The sequence below is a fragment of the Psilocybe cubensis genome, chromosome 13 (genome assembly GCF_017499595.1).
Source record: "Psilocybe cubensis strain MGC-MH-2018 chromosome 13, whole genome shotgun sequence".
In the NCBI taxonomy this organism is placed as follows: Eukaryota; Fungi; Basidiomycota; class Agaricomycetes; order Agaricales; family Agrocybaceae; genus Psilocybe; species Psilocybe cubensis.
The window spans coordinates 1,424,376-1,451,014 of NC_063011.1; the positions used below are offsets into that span (position 1 = coordinate 1,424,376).

Sequence of the window (26,639 nt, forward strand, 5' to 3'; positions counted from 1 at the left end):
CAATAAGGACTACGTAGGGATTTGGACACCGAAATGAGTCTATTATTTTGGAGGAGAGAATGGTATCGTATTTTCATTATTGTATATAAGGACAAGGAGGAGATGAAGGATTTATAAACGTCTTGTTCCACGCAATGTGCTAGATAATTGGTGAGAAATGGAACAAAATGATGTGCCTTCACACACCTATAATGCATAGAAAATGGTAAACCGAGATCTTCCTCCATTGGTGGCTCATAATCTCCCGTCATCTCCATTTCCTGTGACGAAGGAGAAGCAGAGTGGTCAGAAGACCACTGACTTCCTGCACTGTCAGACTGAGTCAAATCAGACTCACTTTGAGATGACTCTGCAGTATCTTCAATTTCGGAATCAGAATCCGAGCTTTGACCAGTGATGATTCTCCCAATTCCGTCGTCAATATCCGAAGAAGCCTCCTCATTGTCCTTTCCCTCCGGTTCTATTTGGGTATCGAATGGGTTGCTGTTATTCATCGCCTTGAAGTAAGGTGACTTCCCGGAAACGACGGCATGCTGATTCAAACGCTTGTAAGCGCCTAAATACCAAATGGAACGTCTCAGAGCCTCCAGTTTCCTGGACATTGCAGCTTCAGTAAGACTTTCAACCCTTGTGATGTCTGCTAGTAGTTGAAACAACATTGTCTTGGAAATTTGACAGGTTCCTTCTTGAGCGGGGACAGATGTTTTCGAAGTTTGTTTGTCATTGTCGGTACTGTTTTGTCCGAGGTTGCCTATGATGATGATTTTAGTACAGTAACCAATTTAAGGCAAAGAAAACACACCAGGTGCAGACCCTGCAGGATAGGTAGCAGACATTTCCGGACTTCGTTCAGCAACAGATAAATCGCCCATATCTATGTCGGTGTCTCCAATGCCAGGTTCTATAGCACCCGGGGTACAATCGGCACTATCTGCTATGGCACCTAGCACAGGAGGTGACATTCACTGAAGAGAGAACATTTGGGATAGTGTCTAGGGACTCACTGTTCGAGGTAATATCCCGACGATTTGCAAAGCAGGATTTTAAAATGGTTTTAGAAGCTACCCCCAAAATTTCACCACTTTTGGTGGGGGAAGAATTCGAATTCGCCACTTTTGCCTCTGCATCGGCCGCATCGGAACCCGTGGTGCTCTCATTCGCTAACCCCTTTTCAAACAAAAATCGATGGATAGGGAGACCTGGCGGAAGATAGACTTTGGCATATTTGGAATGACGAAAAGGCCCTTGATGTGGGAGGAGACCGGATTGAACAAGCTGGGCGAGTTGAAACTATCAGGATGGTATTATGTAGAAAAAGGTGTATACTCACCTTGGTCATTGTACTGCTAATCAAACCGTCAAGGTCTGTGAAACTCGGGATCTGTCCACCTTCGGTCCACCAAGAAAAAATACCCTCTGGATCAAACTGCTTGATCATGGTGCGAGATTCTTCTTCCGAGAAATCGTCGAAAAGACAATTTATTGCGTTTATTGCCAGACCATGAGTCCACAGGAGTTCCTGAAGGAAAAAGGGGGTTGGAACCGCTAAGCCGAGAATTGAGGCGATACCATGATTCATGGTTATGAATTCCTGAAAAATGTTGAAATATTTTTCATGATTCTGAGCGAATGAATAATACGTACCAATTCTCGTTGGATAGCATTCAGGGTGGATTCATCAGCCACTCCGGGGCCAGGCCTTGTAACTTCCAAAATACCAATGCGAATGCGGGCAAGCAGATAAGTCATCTTCATATGCATAAAATCTTCTTCACGCTTCCAGGATGTAGAAATGAGAGGGGAGAATATCATGTTTGATGTCAATGAGTGGAGCAGATAGACTGAGTGCGAGTTGGCACATAATCTTATCTTATGTGTCAGTGCGATTGCACGTGATGCCGGATCAATCACTGAGCAAAACACAACGCCGAAATTAATTAAACCACTATCTTTAGTCTTCTCATCACAGTCCCCGGAGCGCAATTACTGATGGCAAGTGAACACGGTAAACAGACCCCACAGAAAGTATGTGTAATATCTTGTAAATAATATATAATTGACTAATGTATTTGCAGAACGTTCAACCCAATCATGGTGCCCTTCAGTCACATCTCAAAAATGTGCCGTTTTGGAACATATACGACGTTGAGTCGCGTCACATTGTCAATCGAGTAGTTGGGACTGGACAGAATACTCGATCCGATGGAATGATCGGTCCACTTCCCCCTTCGAAGACAGGGCTTAAACGGAGTTTATCAGAAATCAGCGGTATCGAAGTAACCGGCACATCCTCAGGCGAGGTGAGTAAGCTTTTCTAAGTAGGTCATTTCATCCGCTGAACCAGAAACCCCTATACCACAGGTGGAAGATATGGCAAAACAAGCTGCTGGAGGCTCCACTGCTCCTGCAGCTAAAAGGTCGCTCAGGGATATTAAGCAAGGATTATTGTTGAAAAGGGTTAAGGTCGAGCCACAAGACGTCAAGATCAAACTCGAGGCGATAGAGCCTTCCCCATCCCTTTCTACCTCCATTTCAACATCTTCCACGGCTGCTGGACAAGGGGGAGTTTCCAAAGACAATGAACCCAGCATTCATCCAGATTCTGCAACTCCCGGCCCTGTTACTGCAAAAATGATGTCTTCGAGCAAGAAGGATCACCCCAGGGCTCCAAATGTCAAGGCCAAGAAGCCCACCCCCGTTTCTACCATCGAAGGTGCACCTGCCGCCTCCATCAAAGCCACACCCGCTGCCACAATCGAATCTGCACCCGCTTCTGCCATCAAACTTGCCCCCGCTTCCGCCATCGAAGCACCCACGCCCATCACATCAAGAGGCAGGAAACCTATTCCACCTTCCAGTACCAAACCCACCCCTCAACTCAACAACCCTACGCCCATTCCGCTTTCCAGGACTACTCCTAATGATCCGGCTTCACTGACAAAACCGAGTACCGTCCCTGATGATCCTGCTCTGAGCAGCAGAGAAAAATCCGCCCCTGATGCTACTGCTCCGAACAGTGGAGAAAAATCAGGAAATGCCAGCGTTCTTGAACTTGCTGGGATACCTTGCCTTCCGCTTACAGGCAGTATGCTAGTCATTCCCCGATGCCCTCGCAGGAGCTTCATATCCTACGATCTTCAGTGGCCTCAGAACAGGGAAGACTGGTTACACGAAGTAAGGGGTGAGAATATGTCTGAATTACATGTAGATTGGGAAATTAGCGAGGCGAAATTCAGCAAAATGTATCCAGACTTGGCGAAAATGGAATATGTACGTCCCTCCCACCATCTTTGGTTTCCCAGTGTCCTAACCCTTGTTACCCCAGAACTATGCTACCTCCGAACTCCAGGGCATAGAGGAAAACATGCTCAGGAGGTTTCACATTTCTGATCATTCGGATTATTGTGTTACTGTAGAGTCTCTGAGATCAGGAAGGTATGGACAACTTCTTCTTGAGGCGGATATGTATCAAGAATTGGCGAAGATCAAGAAGGGTTTGGGGTCTGCTAAGGAGCACATTAAGGAACTTCTGGCTTCCGCTTCGGAATAAACAGCTCAAATACTTTACCTCCAATGATATTTCTTTTTTCTCTGCTCCAAGTCTGTGATCTACATCAACTCCAAGGGTTTAAATTTCCTTCTGTTTCTTGTTCTATTTTCGTTGCCCTAACTCCTTTTCACACTTTAAGCTTTAACTTTCCTGCAACAATCCCATTTTCCTTCTGTTTCCCATTGTATTTTCGTTCCCCTGATTCCTTTTCAAATCTAATTCTCCTCCTCCGTTGGCAAGAATCCCCTTTTGGAACAAACCCAATCCCGCTTCTAGTTGCTCATTCCTTCCGAATTGCTTTGGATCACTTACTGTACCACACGACAAGGTGGGGGCCTTTGTATGTGTTTGGTGGGCACTATCCACCCACTCTTGAGTCTTGAAGATCCTCCAAAAGCTTTCCCTGACACCGCTGACATGATTGAGCAGATTCACCTCTCTATTGTGCTGTATGTGCTCATGGAATGCCCACCGGTGTGTTTCCCGTTCTATTTTCGTTCCCCTGATTCCTTTTCAAATCTAACTTTCCTCCTCCGTTGGCAACAATCCCCGGTCGGAACGGGCTCAATTGCACTTCTATTTTTATTCCTTCCGAATTGATTGCTTTCATCTAACCTCGGAACCATTTCCAAGCTTTGTACCGAGTCCGCCTGACATGGACAATGTCTCAAGCAAGTTCAGAGGAGGGTTTGGAGACAGATCATTGAACGGTTCTGCAGGAAGGTTATTAATGAAGAATACTCGTATTTCCCTTTGTAATCTTTATTTCTCCCAGGTTTCCGGAACGTTAAATGCTTTTATTACCTCAATATCAATTCTCGTCCCAAAATTATGGGCTGAGTTAAGAAAGCATCAACATTGGAGTAATGTTTGGGAGAATGTTACTGACCCAGAAACGGCTTCGCAGATATGAAGTATATGGTGTTCCCCGGCGGCGGCTCGTGCGTCCATTGGTGTTCCGAGGCAGCGGTTTGTGTGATGTGTCTGTGGGCGGGCGTGACGCTTCTGTCTCTACCAGTCCTTTCTCCATCACTATACAATCAAGCGCTGAAGTTTTCTATCAAGAGATCTATAGCTACGGCGAACAAATATATATATCAAGTCTCCCAACAAGGTTTCAATTACACCTTTCCAATACCTCAATGTCCAACCATTTTCCATTTCCTAAACGCTGTCCGAGTAACACCATGTGACCCCATCGCTAATCTCAGTGGGTGATGTTGACACCCCTCAGCGCTCAGCTGAGCCATCACTATAGGCGGTAAATCACGACTCAGCTTAGCCCATATATGGTCGGTGAATATCAAGGCTTGGCTCGGTCAGCTGAGCCGTTATGTTAACAACTTAATTCAATGCCAGGTGGCCCATTGTTGTACCTACGTATGTATCTTACTATCTGAGGTATGATGTTACAGCATTATCAGGGCGGGTATTCACTCTGCGAGTTCACAATGCACACTCCTTGAATAATTGTCAGTTAGGGGTGGATGCAAGATAAGGCTAGTATAATTAGATTGCTCTGAAATCAAATAATATTGTATTTATTGTCATCCAGTAATCCTAAGAGGGAGTATTGGTGAGTAAATTGTCCATTAACAAGGAGAACGGGGAGTATGAGGAGCATTGATTGAGCGATGAAAGCGGGAGGCGAGATGTGACTGATGTGACAACAGGGGCTGTCCGCATCTTTACTGATGCAATTGCACCAGATGTTATGGAGAGCGATTTGCAACGGTTTTCGTCAGAATTTTTGACTCCGCTTTCATTCTCCGCCGGAGCTCTCCCGAACATCTGGAGCCGAGATTAGGCTACACTGTAGTACACAGCACACCTAAAGCGGCTGACAATGACATCACAGTTGTTTGTTTTATAGCTACCGAAAGTCCCGGCACTGCATGCCGCCAATGATCGACGGTGTGCATATATAAACCTGCGTTGTTCGTCTGGTGCCCCCCATCAACTTGTCCTTGAACTTTACACTCAACTCTCGTCTACTACACCCGGCTTACTCTTTTTAGAGGATAGCTGTTTGGTTCATCGATATCTCTGTGCTTTATTATATTATCCTGTACTTGTTCCACGGGCGGGTTGGCGTACTGTATCTGTCGACGAGCTTCAGCCTTCAGGCTTCACATCGCCCACGCTCGTTTGGTCTGGCCTTTGGGTGTAATCATAACCAATCGGTACTCGCGACATCGCCCAACGATATTCCACAAGGCGGGCAGGCTACATTACATCGGAGCGGTTGCATCTGAGGCTGACCACACTCACACCGATACTGGACCTGATCATAATGAACACATCGTTATCGCTATATCGCTTAGTCTTAAACGCCGAGAGTAAGTGCCCCTGTTCGCTGTTGGGTATTTTATCCATTGATTAAATGGCTTTTTGTAGTTCTGAGCGTGTTTGAGGTCTGCTTTGCTTTGCCTGGGTTTTCGTCTGGTATTCCTTGGCCTCGATGGGATTTCTTGACATCGCCTTTGCTCGATGTCGCCTTTCTCGATATCGCCTTTACTCAACATGGTCTTTTCTCAATATCGCCTTTACTCAACGTGGTCTTTTCTCAATATCGCCTTTGCTCAACATCGCTTTTTCTCGAATTTGCCTTTTTCAATCGCGCCTTGCTTCTTTCTTTCTTTTTGCTTCAACACTTAAGTAACATCAACACAAACTGCCCTCGCTTTTTTTAATTTCTATTTCTTCTCTACCCAATCCCACTCAACAACCGCATAAAGCTATCCACTTCCAAGACCTTGAGGCTTGTCGCACTGACGGACACTGCTATCGACGCCCCGCGCGTCGACGGCGGAGTCTGTCTCCTGTGCTTCTCGCTTTGGCGGACTCGCTCGACACCTCGGACTCACTCTTGGTACCTGTCTCTTGCGTACGCTTGGGCGGTGTTGCGTGTTGACTCCCTGGTATCATTGGCTTGTCTGCTTCGACGCCTCCTGAGCTTTTGGTGGACGACTGCCTGTGCCTCTGGCTCCTCTGTGTGACTGCCTTCATGCAAATGGGGCGGTCATGCTTCGGGTGTCTTCATCACAGGTGGTGCTGTCCATCTTGGTTCTTGAGATGTTGGAGGTCCCCCCTTGCTACATTCATTTAAACCAACATTCACCATCTCCTATCATCCAACAACATCTCATTATCTTTTCATTTTTCACTTATTTTTTTCACACCCGACATCGGTTCCACTTCCAAGACCTCGAGGCTTGTCGCACTGACGGACACTGCTATTGACTCCCCGCGCGTCGACGGCGGAGTCTGTCTCCCGTGCTTCTCGCTTTGGCGGACTCGCTTGACGCCTCGGTCTCAGTCGTGGTAACTGTCTCTTGCGTACGCTTGAGCAGTAACTCGGATTGTCACTCTGGCATCATTGGCTTGTCTGCTTCGACGCCTCTTGAGCTTTTGGTAGACGACTGCCTGTGCCTCTGGCTCCTCTGTGTGACTGCCTTCATGCGAATGGGGTGGTTTTACTTCGGGTGTCTTCATCACAGGTGGTGCTGTCTGCCTTGGCTCTTGAGATGTTGGAGGTTCCCCCTTGCTACTCTGGATCACTCATTTAAACCGACAATCGACTTCTTGACAAAATTCCACTTTAACCGTCGTCTCCCGACACCTTATATTTTTCTCTTCGTCTCATTCCTTTCTCATTTATATTTTTCTTATTTCTTCTCATCTTTTTGTGCATCTCCAACAATCCCAATCATGATGATCCTGACACCAATCTTTTATTCCTTTTTCCCCCTTTGCCTTTTAACCTCTACTATGCATGATCACGGCACTCTTATTGTTCTTGTCGTTTTAGTTTCTTCTCATCTACACTTTTTGCGGTTTGGATTCATACTCAGGCCTCATGCCTCAGGGTTTACGTCGATGTTTGAAGCTTGAAGCTTGAAGCTTTGCGTGTTTTGAAAGGTTCAGGCTTCGTGCAACAAGACAATCCGCCAAGGTCTGTCAATATTTTGCTTAAGGATTTATATGTGGTGATGGTGAGAATGGGGTAGATAGCTGAGGGATATTGCCTCAAGGCGGATTATTTAGGTTGAGTTTGTGAAGGACTGACTGACCTGACTGACCAATAAAAAGTTCGAAGTTGTAGGTTTTAATCTTCTTTTAATTGTTCTTATGCTTCTTGCTTGCTGCAAACAAGTCCATCGGCGACCGTCGACATATATGTCGAACAGACCGTTTCAAGTTTACTGTCACGAGCCTTTGGAATGAGAAAAATTAGAATGAGCACATGTAAGTAAGATCTTTTTGCTGTCATTATGACCATCATCATCTTTCCCCTTTTTCCTCTTTTTGTTTTTTAGGAATAAAAGGTTTTTGGCAGGGATAAGAAAGACATCCTCAGAGGTGCTACTCGGGCGTTATTGAATTCGCCACTGTTGGAACCATGCATCATGGTTTCCCTGTTAGTAATCTAAATATGTATATAACAACTTTGAAAACACATCGTGTCCGTGCATACTGTGTGCCTCTGATTTCGATTATCATTTTTTGGATTCGAAATTCGACATTCGATTGATCGTATCGTGGTCCGTGGTGGTCGATGGATACAAGTGTACTAACTAACTAACTAAACTAAGCATTTTCATCACATCATATCACCGTGGGAGGACTCATGTACGTACATCGTGCTGATCAGGGCCCTCGTAGTCTGTAAGAGTCTATATATATATCACCTCGAGTCTTCGACACGACATCGTGCCCCAACACGCTGCAGTGCACACAACACACGGATGTTATGGTTATGGTTAGGGGTAGGGGTAATACCATTGTCGAGTCATTTATCCAAGTTCGAAAGACGTGTGTTCGTATGGATGGCTATGGCTATAAAAGCACCTCGGTTTCTCTTCAAGGTCTGATTCGGAGTTCCATTGTCTGAACCTCTTTTTCTTTCTTGCGTGCTTGGTTTTCTTGCTTTCCACTTCTCTCCTCTCTCTCTCTCTGAGCGATTGAGAACTGAAACCTCAGTCAAAGTCGAAACGAAACCGAAACCGAAACAAACCACATCCGATATCGATGCGCCCCATCGATTGTATCTCCGAATCTCACACTGGCACTGGAACTGGCACAGTCACAGTCGATGAATGTTTTAGCCCGCCGCCGGGTGCCATTATCACTGTTCATATCAACGCTAACACCGGCGCCTCTTCTGCAACGGACCTGGATGTACCCGTAGATGGTAGGACGATATTGGACGAGGACAGGAATGCTGTGTCTGTAACTGTAACCGCTGCTGCTGCTGATGCCACTCAACCCACCACCGACGATAAACCGGCCACTCCCACTCACAATCAGCCTGCCACTCAAAATCAACCCGCCACTCAAGAGTCGCGTCCGACTCCAACTCCGATTCCAGCTCCGGCGTTGACTCCGACTCCGTCTCTGACTTCAACTTCCACTTTGACTTCCACTTCCACTTCCACTCCGACGCCAACACAGACGCTCGTGCCAAACGCGACACAAATCACAGAAATTGAAATTGAAATCGACATGCACTTAGACTTGGAATTAGACACGGTGTACAAGGACCCTGCTTCTGTTGAACACGGTGCTGAGTCCGGCGACGCGACTCAGATGCGTCTTGACTTGGGACGGAAGGCTATTGCTCATACCACTGCCACTGCCACTGCTGTTGCTGCTGCTACTGACGTTGTTACTTCTGCTGCTGCTGCTTTTGACATTGCTACTTCTGTTGCTACTGATATTTCTACCACCGCGACTGATACTGATACCACTGCGACTGGTACTGGTACCGCTGCTACTGATACTGCCTCTACTTCTGCTGCTGAGCCGGACGCAAAGACGTTTCCACCAGACTCGGAGTGTTCCACCGCGCACCAACATCAAGATGGCACTATAATCGCCGATAATGCTTCTTGTACCAATGCTACTGCTACTGTTACTTCCGCTGCCAATGGTGTCGCCGCTCGTGCTGTTACTGCTACTGTCTCGACGACTCTCCCGAATTCTTCGCGTGCGGACACGATGAATGTCTCCATCGATAAGCCTGATGACGCCGATCGTCACGCTGATGCTCATGTGCATGCAGGCGTAGACAGCGGGGAACACAATCAGAACCAGAACCAGAGTCAGGACCAGGAGGCAAACGGGGATGCAAAAATGGGTGACGATATGGATTGTCGTTCAGATGGCGTGTCCCCTGTTCTCGATCATACCCACACCGATGGGGATGGTAATAATAATAATAAAGATAATAATAATATTTGGAACGGCAACGGCGACAGTGGCGATCTTGGGCGCGTCCAGGGTGACGCTGACGCCCGGCGTCAGATTGAAGCGCAGGTCAGTCAACACACGCCGACCGCGAATTCCTCGTGCGCACAACCGCCAGAGCCACAGTTACAACCCCAGACAAAGCCAAAGCCCAAACCAAAGACGCACGCGGACCACATGCGCGCGCTCATCTTGCGCAAAGTCAATCCACAAGGCGCGTTCGATGTACAGTATGCCTGTTCGGATTGTGATACTGATCAGACAAATGCAGATACTAACACCAGGGTCGATACCCAAACCAACACCACGGCCAACATCAACGCGTTAACCACGCCTTGGCGCTTCGTGTTCAACACGCACTACGAGGTCGAGGACGAGGTGAAAGAGATACCAGCTTACTCTTGGATGACAAGGCGCGTGCGGTACCCCGATGGAAAGCGGGTCAGCACCAACGGAATGTGGGCAGCGACGCTCGCGGACTTCCACCGCGTCGCGTCATGGCACGACCCGCCTACGGTGCCCAAAGCGCCCGATGATAAATCAAGGCCGGACTCCTCCTCTAGCGCGTTGGAGTATGAGAGGTGTCAAGGTCCGAGGAGGTGCACGGTGGTTGCGCCAATGAAGGTGGTCACGTCCAGCATGCTGCTCGCGAGGTACGCTTCGGTGGTGACTGGTGACGTGCGACACGACCGTCTGAGGCAGGTTCTGCGCATTGCAGAGACGGAGGAGGGCCCGCAGATTCTCCCGGTGTATAGCATTGCGAAACTCGTGCGGGGCGCCGAAGCGTGGAAGGCGCAGAGTGCGCCGGGCGGGGCGTCGTGGGCAAAGATGACCTTGGATGATCTTAACAATAACAATGATATTGGATGCGAAGAAGGCGAGCGGGCGAAGAAGAGGCCGAGAGAGCGCTGGGAGGTTGATGAGCCGGTAAATTCTGTTTCTTATTCGATTTGGTGCATGTGCGATAATAAAAATGCAATGCTGACTGTTTACATAGTGGCCTCCAGAGTCCATCTTCAGTCCACGCGCGTACCCGCGTCCATGGACACTCGAGCCTTTCAAGCAGCACCACTGGCACGCCGAATACGACCTCACAAGCTGGGTGAACGTGCCGACGCTCCAGAGCTACATCCCGCAGCACCTGCTCCCCGCAAAGCTCATCGTGCACGATCCCTGGGAGGTGCTCTCCGGCCTGCGCTGCACCGCAGAAGACCAGTACACCGCGCCGTTCACGCAGAAGAAGGACATCGTGCGCGTGTTCAAGCTCAGCCTCGACCGCCGCCCGCGGTACGACAGCGATAGGGAAGAGGAGCAGAAGGAGCTGGACAGGGAGGAAGCGCGCCGCACCGAGTTCCTCGCGTGTCCGAAGTCGGGGGTGCCGATGCCTGCGGGGATGTTCTATGAGCCCCGGCGGTGCGTGGAGGATGAGGGTGATGGGACTGGGCCTGCGAAGCCGCCGGTGTACGTTGTGTTCCCTGCGCGGCCACGGAAAGTCGCCCCAAAAGAGGCGCATTTGTATCTCGCGCCTTCTGAGAAGATGGGTTCGGGCCACCATTCGTATGTGTACCGCGCCGAGCTTGAGGTCCCGCGCTCGATGTTAGTTGAAGACGTTATCTGCGAGGACTGTGTGCGTGCAGACGTGAAACGCATTTTAGAGGAGGAGGATGGGATAGACGGGGAAAAAAGAGATCCGAAGTGGGATGATCAGACTGCTGGGAGGTATGTATTGAAGCTGAGGAAGTTGAGAGATGGGAAGAGGCGGAAGGTCATGTTCGGATCCGAGGAAGCCATGTGTGAATGGGATGATAAACACGATCGTGTAACGAAAGAACAATCCCAGCTCCCGGATGTTCATATCGAATACGAAGGCCCCTATCGCGCAGTGCAGACGAAGGTAGGCTATCAAAATCTTGAGCGGGCGCCGTATTGCGAGCACTTGCGAATGCGGAGCGAGAACATCCACCCACTAACCGCCAGAGTCTATGTTGCCGCAAAATTAGCTAGCAGGGACGACAGTGAAGACCATCTTCCGAAAGAGGCGTTGAACTACCAAGCATTCCCGAAACACTTTTTTGAGCATCGAACAGGGTACAATTTGTCTGAGTCGGAACACCCTTTTGTTTTTCCCCAAGCCCCTGTGCCGCCAGGTGCACTGGTACCACAGTTTTATGGGTACTACGAAGCGGATTGGAAGGACCAAAACAACAGAAACTCAAAGGGCGAGAGGGAGCATCTGAGTCCTATTTTATTGATGGAAGATTGTGGCCAGGCTATCGATCCAGACAAGATGTCCGTAGATGACCGGTGAGCCCATTGAACTTGACTTTGATTGGAGAGCACCGCTAGACAAAATTTGTTTTCTCTAGAAACGAGTGCATCTCGCTATTTCTTCGGATGCATGCAGCAGGATGGATCCACAACTCCCTCTACAGAAGAAATATTGTGCGGCAGCCCGGCCCATTAAGCGAGCATCCTGTGATCAGGAGAAGCCAAAGTTATCGCCAGGGCCGTGATGGGTATGGACTGCATTGGAGTTTCCGGCTCATTGACTTTGGGAGATCGGCGACTGAAAATGACAGCCATTACTATTACAGTAACTGGGAGGATGAGACGGAGAGGTTGATAAAATGGATTCAGCGTGGGGTGTTGACCTAGCGCTGCAGATTGTCAACGACAAACTGCGAATGGAAAGATACATGAGCATGTTTGTGGGACCGTTAGACGTAAACATAGACCAGCGATTTATTGAAGGATAGATATCAAGAGATTACACGCGGTGTGGCTCCAGTTTGTAGCAATAATCGCATCCTTTTTGATTTGTCCTTCAGAAGGACATGAGATCGGATAAACGGCTGGGATTAATTAGTCCTTTTTATCTAGCCTTGTTGAAAATAAAATACGCATCAATCCGTGTTTATAGGTTTGGATGATAGTAAATCTGTTTTAGTTTTGAGATAAGTAGGTGAGAAGGTGGTGCTGATCAGGAGGTGTTATCTCGCCAGAAAGGGGATCAAGGCCAAACGCAGATTTTCTACGATGTTGAGCCGATGACAAGCGTGTCGCTGGTAGATGTTGACACAGAAAAAAGGAAAACAACCGAGATCAAATTCACTGGTAGGATCGTCAAATAGCACTCGGCATCGGGGTCCATGTGTTTCCTGTGAGAAGAACAGTTAACCACAAAAGCGTGTTGATCATAGTCAGACTTGTACATGTACAAGGTGCTAGGGGTAGATTGCTTTCGTATGAGCGTACGAAACTTGTACATTCTAGTGCTTAGTGTTGGTAGGCTTATGAACGCCACACCCAGAGATTTGGACATACCTAAGGTATAAGACCGTCACTTCGCGAACCAAGACTTCTTTTGGGCAAGACGTTTAATTCTAGGACCAGCAGCCATTAATTGATTGGTACATGCGGTCATGGGCGTCATGAACGTCTTCTAGAAAGACAATGAGGCAGGTTAGATATGAATAATTGGGGCAGAAGCTTAAACTCGAACATCTATGACACTCTCCAGGCATAATTCTAAAATTTCAGAGCTATTTTTCGTTCCCGTGAACCTCACTGTGGTATTTTGGTTCAGTGAACGTTATTCATGTCAGGGTTCTGCTGCGGACATCTGTTGTTATTTGAGTGACATCCTGTCTATACAAAATGAGTGGTGTGTTTGAAGATGGGCCAAGAGAATCACACGTTAAAAAAGAAACCCTCAGGCTTTGTAAAGCTTGAAGCAAATGTCAGAAGTAATTTATCAGATGGCGTAACCATGTGTCATTCCTGGAAAAGGCGTCTGGGTTTTGCTCTTTGTTGACTGTATAAAACTTACGTGGGAAACTAAAATGCCGCCAACAAGTTGAATTGCGTCTCACCGTCTCCGGAAGCACCAGATGACCTGGTTCCGGGGAGCCTCATGGGGAATAGAAGGACGGATTGGCCACTCGGGTGACATAGCGACAGACAAGATATTTTTATCGGACCTCTGAGCTCGCAAAATTCGGGCTGCTAGAAGAGAGAACGCAGTGAAGGGAACACTATAGGTGATGTGTTCTGTTGCTTAAGGTTGTAGTATGCACTCGATCCTGTTGCTTCATCGGGCAAAAATAGCGAGATCAAGCGGATATGTGTGATGGGTGCAACGAGGCAAGCTTTTTATGGCGAGGGGGGCCTGGGATAAAAACGGACGACAACCCATACGCGGACTTTGGGAGGCGCAAGAACAGTCTGATATTGGCTCCGAGAACACCGTCCCAAGCCAATTACATTTCCTTCAAAGAACCGTGTCCATTAGTCGAACCAGAGTACTTCTTTTCTTTCCCTCAGGTTTGAGGGTCGAGTATGCCACAGGCGGCTAAGAAAGACAACCAGACACAACGAGCTCAGGATAAGGAGTCGAAGAGAGCTAGAGGTGCGAGCATTGAACCGATTAGTCAATCGGCTCAGCTGAACGCGAGTTGCAGGAGCCTTGTCGTGCGCGGAATGTAGACGGTAAGTCAATGTGCAAGCTTTATATAACCCACAACGATGGTTTCGTTGCTGGCAAGGGCGCATACATTTTCAAATTCTGCTAATAAATGATGCCGCCTCCCGATCGCGGGTCCCATTGGTTTGCTTGCGTGCAAGAGCAAAAGCTGACTGCTCGGCCCCCTATATTCCTAGGTTGAAGTTAAAATGCGACAAAACTGTTCCATGCTCAAGGTGTGTAGCAATCCTTGTCTACTTGATTGAACCAGGCTCACAGCATTTCGTCTCGTTAGCTGTAAACGAAGGGGCTGCTCAGCGATTTGTCCAAATGGCAGTCTTATCACTGGTCAAGGAACCAGGTGAGTAGCATACAATCCCCCCTCTGGTTGCATTGACGAGTTTTTTCAGGTTCGTATTGGCCGATACCGAGACCTTGCACCAGAAAATAGCCCAAATGTCCGACCGTATCCGTCAACTCGAGGACGCGCTTGCTATCTTACAATCCACGGTTGCAGGACCTGGTGGAGAACCGCATCCACTTTTACATCGCGATCTACTCAAAATCAAGTCATCTATTGAGTTACACTCCGCATCTGGGGCCGCAGGGGAAGATCCGCCAGCGCAGGACGGTGCAGAAGAGGATGAGGACGGCAATGCCGAATACATTGATGCATTTGGAACCTTGGCCATTCGGGATGATGGGGCAGCAACGTTCTATGGCCGGTCAGCAGGCTCGGAAGTACGTTTCATTTCTTTTTTCATTGGTCCCACTGGCTCGACGTTTTTCTACAACCAAACCAACGTTTTGACTTTTACTTCTGTAAACAGTCCCTATTGCTTGTGAGTACGCCTTTTTATCTCCTGATACATAGCTCATCGATTTATAGGGCGAGATTTCATCAGAGGCGTCTTCAACACATCCCACTTCTCCCAGCGACCGCGATCTTTCACCTCCTCTCAGACATCTATCTGCTGCCCCATCATACTCGGACTTTTCTGTCGCTTCCTCATCTCCGCATCAACATTTTGCGAATAGGTATCCCCAACAGCCATACAATCCTGACGGCTCCCTTCCGAATGCGATAACGTCATTTGCATCTGGATTTCCCCTCGCCCCCTCTCTTTCCGCTGGTAGTTCCTCAGCGGCATCGGTAATGTCATCGCCATCATCATTTGGCCCTTCTTCCCTCACACCGTTTACCCATTCCCAAAAGCACACCCTCACGTTACAAGATTTGACATCTCAATACCTTCCTCCATTTGTCGATGCTTTGAGACTGGTAAACCTCTATCTAGAGCAAGCACCTTGGTTCTTCGGTGCTGTCACGCAGAGGCAAATCGAACAAGAACTTATGCCACTATGGTATGAAGAGGCAGCTTCCGCCGTCCCATCGACCTCTACTCCTCCCGCAGGTGGTTTGGTAGTACAAACCAGCCCCGGAAGCGGCGTAAGCACGCCTCCTACGCCACGGACGGGAACATCTCACGACCTCGCCCTTTTGTTCATCGTATTTTGCTTCGGTGCATTGACGGACATCAACCTTCCTTCGCCTCCTGATAATGCCCCAGCTGAGAAATATTATCAGCTTACAAAAGTCGCCCTTACGTTAGATCCTGCGGCCCCTAATGGCGTTCCTGGTACATCATCTAGTTTGTGGACAGAATACGCCGATCTAACTACTTTTTCCTTGTGGTGTTCTTTGGCGCAGATCCTAAATCTACTCGGAATGGAATACTGGAACGCCCACCATCAGTGGCGACAGTGCAAACCCTCAGTTTGATGGCAATTTACGAGGGAATGTGTAGCGGTGAAAACAGTATCGAGACTACATGGGCACTCATGGGATTGGCTTGCAAATTATCTCAGAGCGTATGTGTTAAAACCAATTTGGTGCTTTTAGTACTGACAAGGAACGCTCTACTAGATCGGCTTGCGTTCGTATCGGTTTTTATTTCAAACGAGTTCACGCTGAACTAAAACAACACTATTACAGACCGTGATTGTGCACGATGGAAGCTGACTCCAGCAGAAGTTCAAAAGCGCAGAGCCTTGTTCTGGGAGCTTTTTATCACAGATTGTTGGCAGGTATGGCAGGTTTCAAAATCGAGCATACCAATTTAGCTGACATTTCCAATTTCTAGAGCTTGGCCACTGGACGACTGGCAACATTTTCTCTCCCATTCGTTGATTGCGAACTTCCTGCTGATCCAGACCAAACAATTGCAGAAGATGGTTCTGTTCAGCCTAGCTGTAAGACCTCGACATTTTACATTTTATGTGTCAACCCGTTGATTTGCATTTGACAGTTCCTTATTGGAAAGCTCGTTTCGGCGCCGAATGTGTTTCCGCTGTCGTACAAGGCACTCTCACGTCTCGTGCTCCTAAATACTCTATTATCCTGGATTTGGATCGCAAAGTTCGTGATATGGACCTGCCAGCTTATGCTCAAGGCCCGCCGCCACAGGGTCTTGGGCTGGCTCAGACAATGTCACACTTCATGCCCCAGAATTACCGTGAATTGAGTAGGTTTTTTTATTTGGATTTTATTTGAATAGCAAGGCTTCTAGTGTCTCATCATTATCTCTACTGTTTAGCTTTGCTTTATATCCATCGCTGCTTCTTCGCCCATGCCATCTCCAGTAATCCTTTGGATCCGATCAAGAGTCAATATGCTCCTTCGTTCTTGGCTGGATATCGTAGTGCTTGCACCATCATCGCTTCAGTTAAGCTACAATTTTCGATGTTCCCTGCCCAGATTGCACGATTTTGGGTGCTATGGACTCATGCATTTTCTGCTTCGGTAAGGCAATGTCATTCTTACCATTCATGTATTCATACTTACACGGTCTTTAGGTGATGTTGGCCTCAGTGGCGACTCATAGCTCAAGATCGAAGATAGCACTGGCCGCATTGCTGGAGTTAAAGACCGCATGTGAGCTCTTCGAAAGTGCGGCTAGCTATGGCGGAAGGGCGGTGAAATTCCTTGTACGTTTTTTTTTTTTACAAATGTTATGTTAAGTATTTTACTGACTAAGAATTGATTTGATACACCAGCCTATCCTTAAACGTTTGCAAGGCAAGGCTCAGACAGCCTGCCGCAACGCCAATAGCGGTGTTCCTGCCCCGATTCCTAATGATATATTCAAACCGTCACAAACCAACGAACCGAAGGATGAATTGTCAATATTCAGTGGCAAGACGCACACTTTAAGCACAAAAGCAACACCAACTGGAGGAACATCTGCGCAAACCTCATCCACTGCATCTGGACACAGCGCTCCTCCGAGGGCGTCCTCCAAGTCATCTCGTGCATCCAGCGATTCTCCGAAGGCGATCGCGGAGTATCCATCGTTTGCTAATGTCCATCCAAGCTTGGTTTCTGAGCTCAGTGTGTTCCACGGACACATCAAGACGCAGATACAGAATGCCTATCAGAATGGCAACGACCTGTTCAGTGGTAGTGTTCCGATGGTGGTCGATGCTCCGCCCCGCGTTCCTGCACCACAGCCAAAGATATCACCTCAGCCACCACAACCACAGTACCCAGCGCAGGTGCACCCACCACAGGCTCAATACCTACATCAGCAACAGACTATGTATCATGCGCAAATGAAGCAGGAACAGTTCGAGAGGCAGGAAGAAGAGAGGATACACATGGAGAGAATGGAGCAAGAAAGACGCGAGATGGAGCGAAGGGAGATGGAGAGACGCGAGATGGAGAGAAGGGAAATGGAGAGGCGCGAGATGGAGCAGCGCGAACTAGAGCGACAGGAAATGGAGAGGCAGCAACAGATGAAGCAACAAATCGATCTTCAGCGACGAGAGAGTCATCACTATGAAGTTCAAAGACAACAACAACTTCAGCAGGAAGCCCTTCATCGCCAGCAGCATAGTCAACAATATGACATGCGACACCAGCAAAGACCGGAAGAACTTCGCCAATTAGAGGAGGTCCAGCAGCATCAACCGCATCAAGCGCCTCAATATCACTCACAAACGTATGAAGCCACACCCCCACACAGTTCATACGGGGCCATGCCGCCTGCTCCTTCATCCTCTCATTCTCAACCTAGACGATCTATTGTAGATCATAATCCATACCGGTCGCAGCAGCAGCCACAACAACACTACCAAACCATAAATCATCATCCTCCTCCTTTACCCCCTCACACCGTTCCTTCCCAACACCACCAGCAACCTCCTCAACATCTTGTCCAATCGCAGCATACTGGTCAGCACGAGCCGCCACATCAACAGCAACACACAATGTACAATGCTCCTCCTTCCTCTCATCATCCTAGTCCGGAGGGCATGTCGTCGTCGTCGTCAGTAGGCTACAGCCCGCCAACAGCAACATACTCTTCGGCACCGGCACCGGCACCAGCCCAACTACATATGCAACCGCAGGCCCCGCCTACCGGATCGTACACTCAGGAATCATCGCCTGCATACGTCCCGGAAACGTACACATACTGGCCCGCGGCTTCCTCGTCCTTCGCTATGCCCGACCAGCGGTCGACAGGTCCTGGGTACACTGTTGGACCGGCGCATGCGCATCACCAACAATATACGCCAGAAAATGCGCTTCGAGGAATCGCTGCTGATGATCGAGGGCTGCAGGAGACATGGCAATCCTACATGAATAAGGTACGTGACCCCTATTTAGGACTTTGCTATCAATGGACTCACTTTCGCGGGTTTCAGGTTGGAACGCCTCGTCAGTTTTTTGAAGATTAGTCGTCATCACACGCTTTTGCATCATCGGGCGTTAAATCTATATATCATCTATTCCAATCTAATAGCATTTTGTGCGTCGTCATTTGTCAGGTTGATATAATATGTGTCACATTAGCGTTGTCCCCCGTCTGTCTCTTGAAACAACAAATATCTTGTCGACTTGTTTTCATGTTTTTATTCTTTTCGTTCTCCTCGTACATACCCTACCATCGATTAATCAGTGTATAAGAAATAGATATGTATAACAAATCATTCCAATCGCGGATGATCAGAAACGCGCTGATGTCTAACTACAATCCTTTGCAAAGCAGTTTACCTCTTCCTACTTGCGCTTTACACAGTTCAATCTCCGTAGGCACCGCCAGAATAGAGGCGAGGAGTATGCCTGTGCCATCCGAAAATCCGATGGACCCAATCTTGAACTCGCGTTCTTGACGAGTTTGTTCAATGTCGTTGTTGGTCGTAGGGTCAGGCGGTTCGTGGTTAATACGGTAAAAGACGTTGACACTAATAAAAAGTGAAAAAAATTTAGCAAAATAAGTTTGGCAAATGATGTAAGAGTTGGAAGAAAGAAGGGAATGAAGTGTACGTACTAGGCCAAACCTCCGCATATACCTTCTAAACTAACGAGGAGGAACACCAAGAACACACTCATAGACTCCCGCTCATCGCCAAAGAACCCAACCGCGGATTCATATCCCAAGAGAAGTAGAAGTATGAACTGGATGATAGCCGGCAGAGGCAAGAGCTGAGTCGGAAGAGCTGGCAGTCCGAGCGATATTGAAGATCGTGAGAGGAATACGGTTGCTTGGTATACGAGCTAATGTGGTTACAGATAAGAGATCCACAGATGGAGCAGAGACAAATTGGACGATGAATCAAGGTGAAAATAAACGACAGTGACTGACCTGCCAAAGTGGGTAGTAATCTCGGACGGAATGAATGATTTTACTCAGGAGCCAATGTCCCTCGCTGGTAGGGACAGGATAAAGCAGGGTTGGGCTTATACCCTGAATACGGAGAAAAGGAGGAGATAAGGATGTTGTGTCAATTGGACATGCCAGTCAAGTCGTACCTGGTTGATTGTATACTCAAACTTTACGGTCATCGTCTATGAGTTCAAGCACACGGTTGTTAGGGAAGCTACGCACGAGGTATACACAGACTGAACCGAGGAAGAAATCAGTGCGTCACGTATTAGAACGTAGTCCATAGTAAAAAAAACGTACAGAGCGGAAGCATGTATTTGGTCAGAAGGGGTTTTGCTAATCGCCATTTGTCACTGGCCGATAGAGCGATGCCTCGCTTGGGGCCTGAAGGTAAGGTTCCTTCTTCCTCTCCATCTTCGTCTTCAGCAGTAGCTAGAGGAGTGTACGGAAGTGTGGAAATGGCTGGCGCAGAAGGATCCATCGTATCTTCGAACGCGGGAGTGACAGCATATAGGAACATTGATGGATTTGGGAGAAGGAAAAAGTAGGTGATGGGTATTATGCATGGCATTACCTACACGGGCCATAAGGTGAGTGTGACGAAGATAGTGGCGGCTACACCTACCGATGACAGACCAACTCCAGTCCGCACCCCTAGACCTCTTAGTTCCCACCAAAGGAAGGCGCCAACTAACCCTGCTGCTCCAGTACCAGATGCGAAGTATCTAGACGTCCAGATCAGAACATATTTATTAGACGACAGGAGGAAAGAGTGCAACTTGCCCTACGCTATGGCCAGCTACAGGTGGAGGTGCATATGTCGTTGATAATTGAAGAAAGGTTAATTCTCCCAGACCTGTGGTCAAAAATTAGCCGTTGAGCTCGGAAGGTGAGGAATAGGATAGGGGGGTCAGAGCTGGAAGTTTTGACTCCTTTGGAAAACAGATTGGGCGTTAGGAGCAATAGCCTATTCCTAACACTCTTTCGGATGCTAGACGCCCCTGAACTTGGGATCATAGTCGTTGAACCCACTAGGACGAATTGCCACCTCCTGGAGGTTTTGGTTGACGAGTGTTTCCAACTGAGAGGCCATCAAATCCACCAATCGTTGATGAAGTCACTACTTCGCCCCCTTCCTCTTTCTGATAAAGTTTACTACCTGAGGAAAATGAGGCCAATCCAATTCCCAGCAAACGCATGTATAGGCTGTCAAAAAGCGCAACGACCTGATATGTGACATCATTGGGAACGATATGGGCCCCATGTGTCACAGGACTCACCAACATACCCAAAGTACTCAACAAGCAGCATCCAAGCAGGCGTTTCGTGTAGCGGATCCGACCTTTGAGGAGATATGGCCAGCTGATTTTGGCGAAAAGTGAAGGAGCGATATTGCAAAATGCGATTATTCCCTTGGGTGTCGCAGGAGGGACAAGGTCTAACGCCGCAGATAGTATTATAACGTAGAGTACTGTGAAAACGTCAGAAAGAACAAATGGATAGTTGTACAGGACAAACCGTTGTTTATCAGGCCAAATAGGAAAAATGAAAAACCAAGCTTTCTCAAGAGTGTTCGTTCTCGTCCTTCAAGAAGTTTAGCAGTGACTGGTCTGGAGAACTGATTGACAAAAGCCACCTTTATCTTGATTCTCTTCTCCCCGATCTTCTTCGTCGGACTCAGGCTCTTCCCTCGTTATGATGGTGGCCAATGAACCAGACCCGAATGGCGGATGGTTTGGAGGCATGCTTCCGACTACTGATGAGGTTTCAGTTGAAGGGGGATATGAATGAGCCAGATTTTGAATTTAAGTTTTATGGAATACACATCAGAGTAATACCGAAAAGATGAGAGCTCCGCAACGGTGATAATGGTCGTTGACTCTTAAGAATGTAGAACACAGATGTTGAGCAACATGCATGGGGTTCGTGGGAATCACAAACACGTGCCGTTTTGATGGTATGACTTAACAGTTTTAAAGGAACCCCCGAAGGTGTCTGAAGTCTCAAATTCTCTGGATGATAGATATGTTGCTACTGCATTTTGAATATATTCCGCTATATCTATTAGAACTATATTTTTGTTTTTAAAATGTTTAAATCTTGTTTCAAACCTCGGTAACTTGAGGGAAATTTTGTAAATAATTTCCATACATTTGAGCCGACCAATTACTCTTCAACTCAAGTACGACTGTGTGAATGGTCAGTCACAGAGATACTTTGCACATTCCTAGGTCTAAAAGTTAGAGTACAATAGGAAAAATGTATAGGGTAGAATTTATCGTACAGGACGAACAAAAGACATTATATGGAGAGATGAATATGCTCTTGCATAACCAACTTCGGCATAGATGCACATGTACTCCCAGTTTCTTTTGAAAGCGGCAATAGCTTCATCAAAATTGAGCTCTTGATGCTTTGCTCTGAGCTTGTCGACCAAGTCATCATTCCACTTTGCATGTAAGCGCCTATATATTTCAGTTCATACAAGGCTGTGGTACTTATCAGGAATTAGTAAGACACTACCTCTTCCAGTCTCACAGAGTGCGGGGGTAATCTACGCATTTCAAGTGAGAAAATTTACACCAATAGTAGTAAATACCTACGTGTTCCGTAATCTACAGCACTTTCCAGGCAAAGTCTGCCACTCGTCGCCGATGTCGCAATGGAAATGAAAGTCTCCGTCCAACACAATATTGATCCAGTCCTAGCATTTTATTCGGTCAAACTATTTTTCTTTGCTGAACGTCAAATGCGGCCACCCTAATATCATAAATATACAGATTGCTATAATAAACGGTGCAAGTTGCCTGGGACGTTTGAGCTCAAACTATCTAGCAGACCTTTATGGACCTTTCAACGTGTTTATAACCGTCATGGTATGCACTGCGGCAACAATATTTTCAGTGCTTGGAGTGTAAGTACATTTGTTCTACCACTGTCAGGATGTATATGACCTTAATAGTGTAGTCGGTCATCAGCAACACTGATAGTAGTCAGCGTTATGTACAGATTTTTCTCAGGCGCCTGTCAGTATATTTTCTCTAGCTCATGAGGTCCGTTGAACTGTTTATATTTTGAACTTCCAGGGCTCTCGGTGTCTATGGCTGCGTTAGCATCGCTTTCTCGAAGCCCTCAGGAGGTTGGGTGAGTGCACCTCTTTCACTAATTAAAGACACTGACGCTAAATAAACCCAGAGCGCGTATTGGGTTGGCTCTCGCTCTAAGTAGTGCCGCTGGGTCTCTTGTATCCACCCCTATCCAAGGTGCCTTACTGGGTAGTGAATTCCGTTGGAGCAGGCCTGCCATCTTCTCGGGGGTACGTTCATATATTCTTAAGGGTGCTGATAGTAGATATAATGGTTCTTCAGGTGTTCATGTTGATTTCAGTGGCGTTTAACTTGGTGACACGGGTTCTCCTGGCCAAAGAGCGAGGAACACAGAAGGTGTAAATAAATATTTGAAGAGTGGTGTTGGATCTGAATGCCATCGACCTTTTTTTTTTGAGTCTTTGTTGCTATTATTTCTCAATTGAAGCCATGCAATCGCTTGAAAAAATGATTCATTTGCATGCTTAGTACACGAGTGTGCGCTTAATACTGCAAAGGGTTAAATAATTTGTCGCGATTTATGTGAAATTTATTTCCGGTTACCTTCCAAATATAGTAATTAATTCAATATCCTTCACGTATTTAGCCAAAACGCAAATAAGTTTTCCATACTTTGCCATAAATTATTTAACACTGCATGTGGTGAGTAATCAATCTTGGTCTGAATTGACACGGGTGAAATTTTGAATACTATACGTCTCCTTCGTAGACGTGTCAAAGAGTTTCGCATCACCAACTGAATGACCGCCATTGAACTGATAGGCTTGCTTGACCAATAGCTCATTTGAAGGATATGAAGAGATTTGAAGCAAAATTTAAGTGACGTTCGATTGAACTTTTAGGGGGCTGTCACACCAGCGTGTGAAATGTGACATGTTATCATCACCCTCGAATGTTCATTCAAAGCCCAGAATATCCCAACGCTAAACAAGAAGTACTAACCCAATTCAGAGTTCCTTTCCTTCAAACGCCTCTCATTAGCGAACGACACTCCTATTCCCAAGAATAGTTCCTTACTCCAATATGGTCCGTGGTCGTCCAACGCGAGGAGGAAGCGCAAGAAAATCCAAAAATCAGAAGACCGAAACCGTGACGGATGAGAAATTCGCCAGTTTGAAGCCGTTTGGATCATTTGTCGGTAAGAATCGCTGCATTCATGTGGTTTTAGTATTTGTATCCTGATTAATCTTAATACGTACTTCTTTTCTATGCACATCTGTTTTCATTCGGACGAACGTTTTCAGTGTCAGATCCAGAAACTAATGAAGGCCACAAATTCAAGAAGGAGGATAAGTGAGTATAATGTCGATAGACTCAACTGGCCTTACATTATCCTTCCAGCGTCGCCATTCTACCACATGGACGCGATCCAGGTAACCATATTGAAGACGAAGAGTACTGGATTGCCAAAATCAAGGACATACGCGCGGAATTACACGAGGATGGTTCAAATACGGTGCGACCTTGACTATGTTAGACACAATGAGGATTTTCTTACCCTACTTGATCGCTGATAGGTATGGGCACGAGTTCAGTGGTTTTACTCTGCCGACGATGTGGCGAGTGTTATAAAATCATTGTGCGCAATAATGCTTGTCTTGACGATTTTTTGTGTTCTAACTAAACATTACAATGCCCCTCCAGTGACAAATCTACCATCGGAAAATATGAAAAGATATTCTCGGACCATTATGACTATGTCGGGCCAGAATCATTCAATGGTATGCTTCGTTCCCTCTTGTAGTTGTATGCTAGCCAACGCGCACCTTCAGCTATCATTCCTATGGCCAAGTTTTACGAAAATGATCCTGAGCCGCCGTATATTCCCTGGGACAAGTTCTATCGGCGGTATACTTTTGAATATAAAGCAAGGATGCTCAAGGTATTATTGGCATACTCCTTGCTTATCAGATATTTCAGTCACTTGATCCTGATTTATTAGCCGAAACCGGGTTCGTCCTCATGTATGTGCAAGCAACCATACAATCCCAACGACACAAGTCGCACCAGCCTTATGCACTTTTGTCCTCGTCCATCATGTCGTAGAGCCTACCACCATAGATGCCTACTAGCCTCGAAATCTAAGGAAAGCGCAACCACCTTCGTATCAGGAAACTCTTCTCAGGCTACAGTTTCCGATATTCCGAAAAAGAGAAAACGTGGTGAACGCGGCTCCCTTCTCTCAGACAGCACCAAATCGACTCCCGATTATTCGGAAGGGAATCTTACTCCAAGCAACCCCATATTTAGTCGCTCGTTCCGCCTGCTCTCCTGCTCTCCCGATACAGACGAAACCATAAATCTTCAATCTCTCATCCCACTGACTGTTCAGAGCCCCACCGAGTTAAACGAAGCGGAAGAGATCGTCATTTCACGACCTGCTATGAAAAAGAGAAAAGGTCGTCGCTCTGTTATCAAGAATCATGTCCCCTCGGCACCTCCCCGTCGGCCAAAACAGACGATCGTTGAAGCCCTCGGATCTGTCCCTTTTGAACTGTTACACATTGCTGAGCAACCACTTGTTCGTGGCGCAGCGTTTGCGAATGGTGGTATTTCGGGCAACATCGCATTTGTGACTCGCGCTCGTAGACTTCTGTATAAATTGCTGCAAGGTGAACCTATGCCCGAACGTTGGGAAGATGAAATCTTTGTCCAGGGTGAAGGCGCTGATTTAACAAATGCAATTGTGAAGATTGGGGCTTCACAACGACCTTTCCCTCCTTTTGTGTGTCCGAATTGCAAGAGTGCGATCTGACCAGATGTGGTATTTCATCCCATTTTATTATCATTCCTTGTGCAAGATATTCTTTTTGCTTCGACAACGTCTTGACATATCATCGATACCAAGTCTTCATTCATCATATTCATGCCCATCTCAACATTGTCCGAGTGCTCGCATGAGAGCGAGTCGTGTTTTCACAATTATTACCTATAGTGCTATATTTTACACTTGTACATAAACTATACAACTATATTTCAAATTTCTTACTTGATGTGATGATCCAAAACAAACAGTTCTGAGAATGTTGGTAGCTGAGAATCACGAATGACTGAGTGGGTGCACAGGCATAACTGAGTGACGAGACGAATCCGAATCTTTGGAGCATATAGAAGAAGAGGAAGTTGGATTTGAAGGAATAGTGTTAGAAGTCGACAACTTTGACAATCGACGAAAGATGCTTCCAGATTTGCCCTCCGATTCAGGGTTTGGTGCGTTGCTGGATGGCAGCCTTGGTCTTCGCATCGACGTGACAGACCTCCGCAGGCTATGAACGACTCCTTGCATTTTGGGCCGCAACGTTGATTTTCTCACAAGGTTCACAAAGTTACCTCCAGCAGACGGCGAGGCTGTTTGTCCTGAGGTATTCGACATTGTCGAAGTCGTTATAAGATCCGGAGGTAAGATGTCTTGAAACGTCTTTGGGACATTACTATCAGGTCCGGTGGGTATAGTAGACCTCCTGCCAGTTGCTACGGAAAATGGCTCGAGTTGAGCATGACAAAATTTAGATATGTACTTACAAGAAGCAAAGGCGCTTGGCCTTGTTTGCTCTAGCGAGGAAGCAGACGCGACGGGTGTCAAAACTCCATACTCCGACCCT

General features: G+C 47.1%; 7 protein-coding genes across 7 annotated transcripts; 5 read left to right on the top strand and 2 right to left on the bottom strand.

Annotated features, from left to right (window-relative positions):
- Nucleotides 1-111: 111 nt before the first annotated feature.
- JR316_0013184 (uncharacterized protein) lies at nt 112-1,812 on the bottom strand (the record flags this gene model as incomplete). The annotated part of the gene is made up of 6 exons (XM_047898796.1): nt 112-139; nt 187-751; nt 803-943; nt 1,005-1,290; nt 1,331-1,591; nt 1,645-1,812. The coding sequence occupies 6 exons, from the start codon at nt 1,810-1,812 to the stop codon at nt 112-114; spliced, it is 1,449 nt and encodes a 482-aa protein (XP_047742344.1).
- A 177-nt stretch (nt 1,813-1,989) lies between these two features.
- JR316_0013185 (uncharacterized protein) lies at nt 1,990-3,550 on the top strand (the record flags this gene model as incomplete). Its single annotated transcript, XM_047898797.1, has 4 exons — nt 1,990-2,025; nt 2,076-2,300; nt 2,323-3,270; nt 3,326-3,550. The coding sequence occupies 4 exons, from the start codon at nt 1,990-1,992 to the stop codon at nt 3,548-3,550; spliced, it is 1,434 nt and encodes a 477-aa protein (XP_047742345.1).
- A 5,031-nt stretch (nt 3,551-8,581) lies between these two features.
- JR316_0013186 (uncharacterized protein) lies at nt 8,582-12,107 on the top strand (the record flags this gene model as incomplete). The annotated part of the gene is made up of 2 exons (XM_047898798.1): nt 8,582-10,726; nt 10,797-12,107. 2 exons carry the CDS (start codon nt 8,582-8,584, stop codon nt 12,105-12,107), a joined length of 3,456 nt encoding a protein of 1,151 aa, XP_047742346.1.
- Nucleotides 12,108-14,137: 2,030 nt separating this feature from the next.
- JR316_0013187 (putative transcriptional regulatory protein C1F7.11c) lies at nt 14,138-19,001 on the top strand (the record flags this gene model as incomplete). The annotated part of the gene is made up of 14 exons (XM_047898799.1): nt 14,138-14,207; nt 14,260-14,287; nt 14,459-14,497; nt 14,557-14,622; nt 14,672-15,002; nt 15,151-15,901; nt 16,018-16,137; nt 16,258-16,349; nt 16,406-16,514; nt 16,571-16,786; nt 16,859-17,064; nt 17,118-17,249; nt 17,319-18,911; nt 18,969-19,001. 14 exons carry the CDS (start codon nt 14,138-14,140, stop codon nt 18,999-19,001), a joined length of 3,786 nt encoding a protein of 1,261 aa, XP_047742347.1.
- Nucleotides 19,002-19,291: 290 nt separating this feature from the next.
- JR316_0013188 (Protein BTN1) lies at nt 19,292-21,675 on the bottom strand (the record flags this gene model as incomplete). The annotated part of the gene is made up of 11 exons (XM_047898800.1): nt 19,292-19,508; nt 19,595-19,821; nt 19,910-20,011; nt 20,099-20,166; nt 20,231-20,504; nt 20,556-20,655; nt 20,714-20,786; nt 21,090-21,156; nt 21,211-21,401; nt 21,449-21,514; nt 21,567-21,675. 11 exons carry the CDS (start codon nt 21,673-21,675, stop codon nt 19,292-19,294), a joined length of 1,494 nt encoding a protein of 497 aa, XP_047742348.1.
- Nucleotides 21,676-22,803: 1,128 nt separating this feature from the next.
- JR316_0013189 (Aspyridones efflux protein apdF) lies at nt 22,804-23,379 on the top strand (the record flags this gene model as incomplete). Its single annotated transcript, XM_047898801.1, has 5 exons — nt 22,804-22,844; nt 22,898-22,956; nt 23,017-23,074; nt 23,126-23,246; nt 23,299-23,379. The coding sequence occupies 5 exons, from the start codon at nt 22,804-22,806 to the stop codon at nt 23,377-23,379; spliced, it is 360 nt and encodes a 119-aa protein (XP_047742349.1).
- A 681-nt stretch (nt 23,380-24,060) lies between these two features.
- On the top strand, nt 24,061-25,792 carry JR316_0013190 (uncharacterized protein; the record flags this gene model as incomplete). Its single annotated transcript, XM_047898802.1, has 8 exons — nt 24,061-24,175; nt 24,282-24,330; nt 24,379-24,493; nt 24,555-24,616; nt 24,682-24,758; nt 24,810-24,919; nt 24,980-24,989; nt 25,110-25,792. The coding sequence occupies 8 exons, from the start codon at nt 24,061-24,063 to the stop codon at nt 25,790-25,792; spliced, it is 1,221 nt and encodes a 406-aa protein (XP_047742350.1).
- Nucleotides 25,793-26,639: the final 847 nt, after the last annotated feature.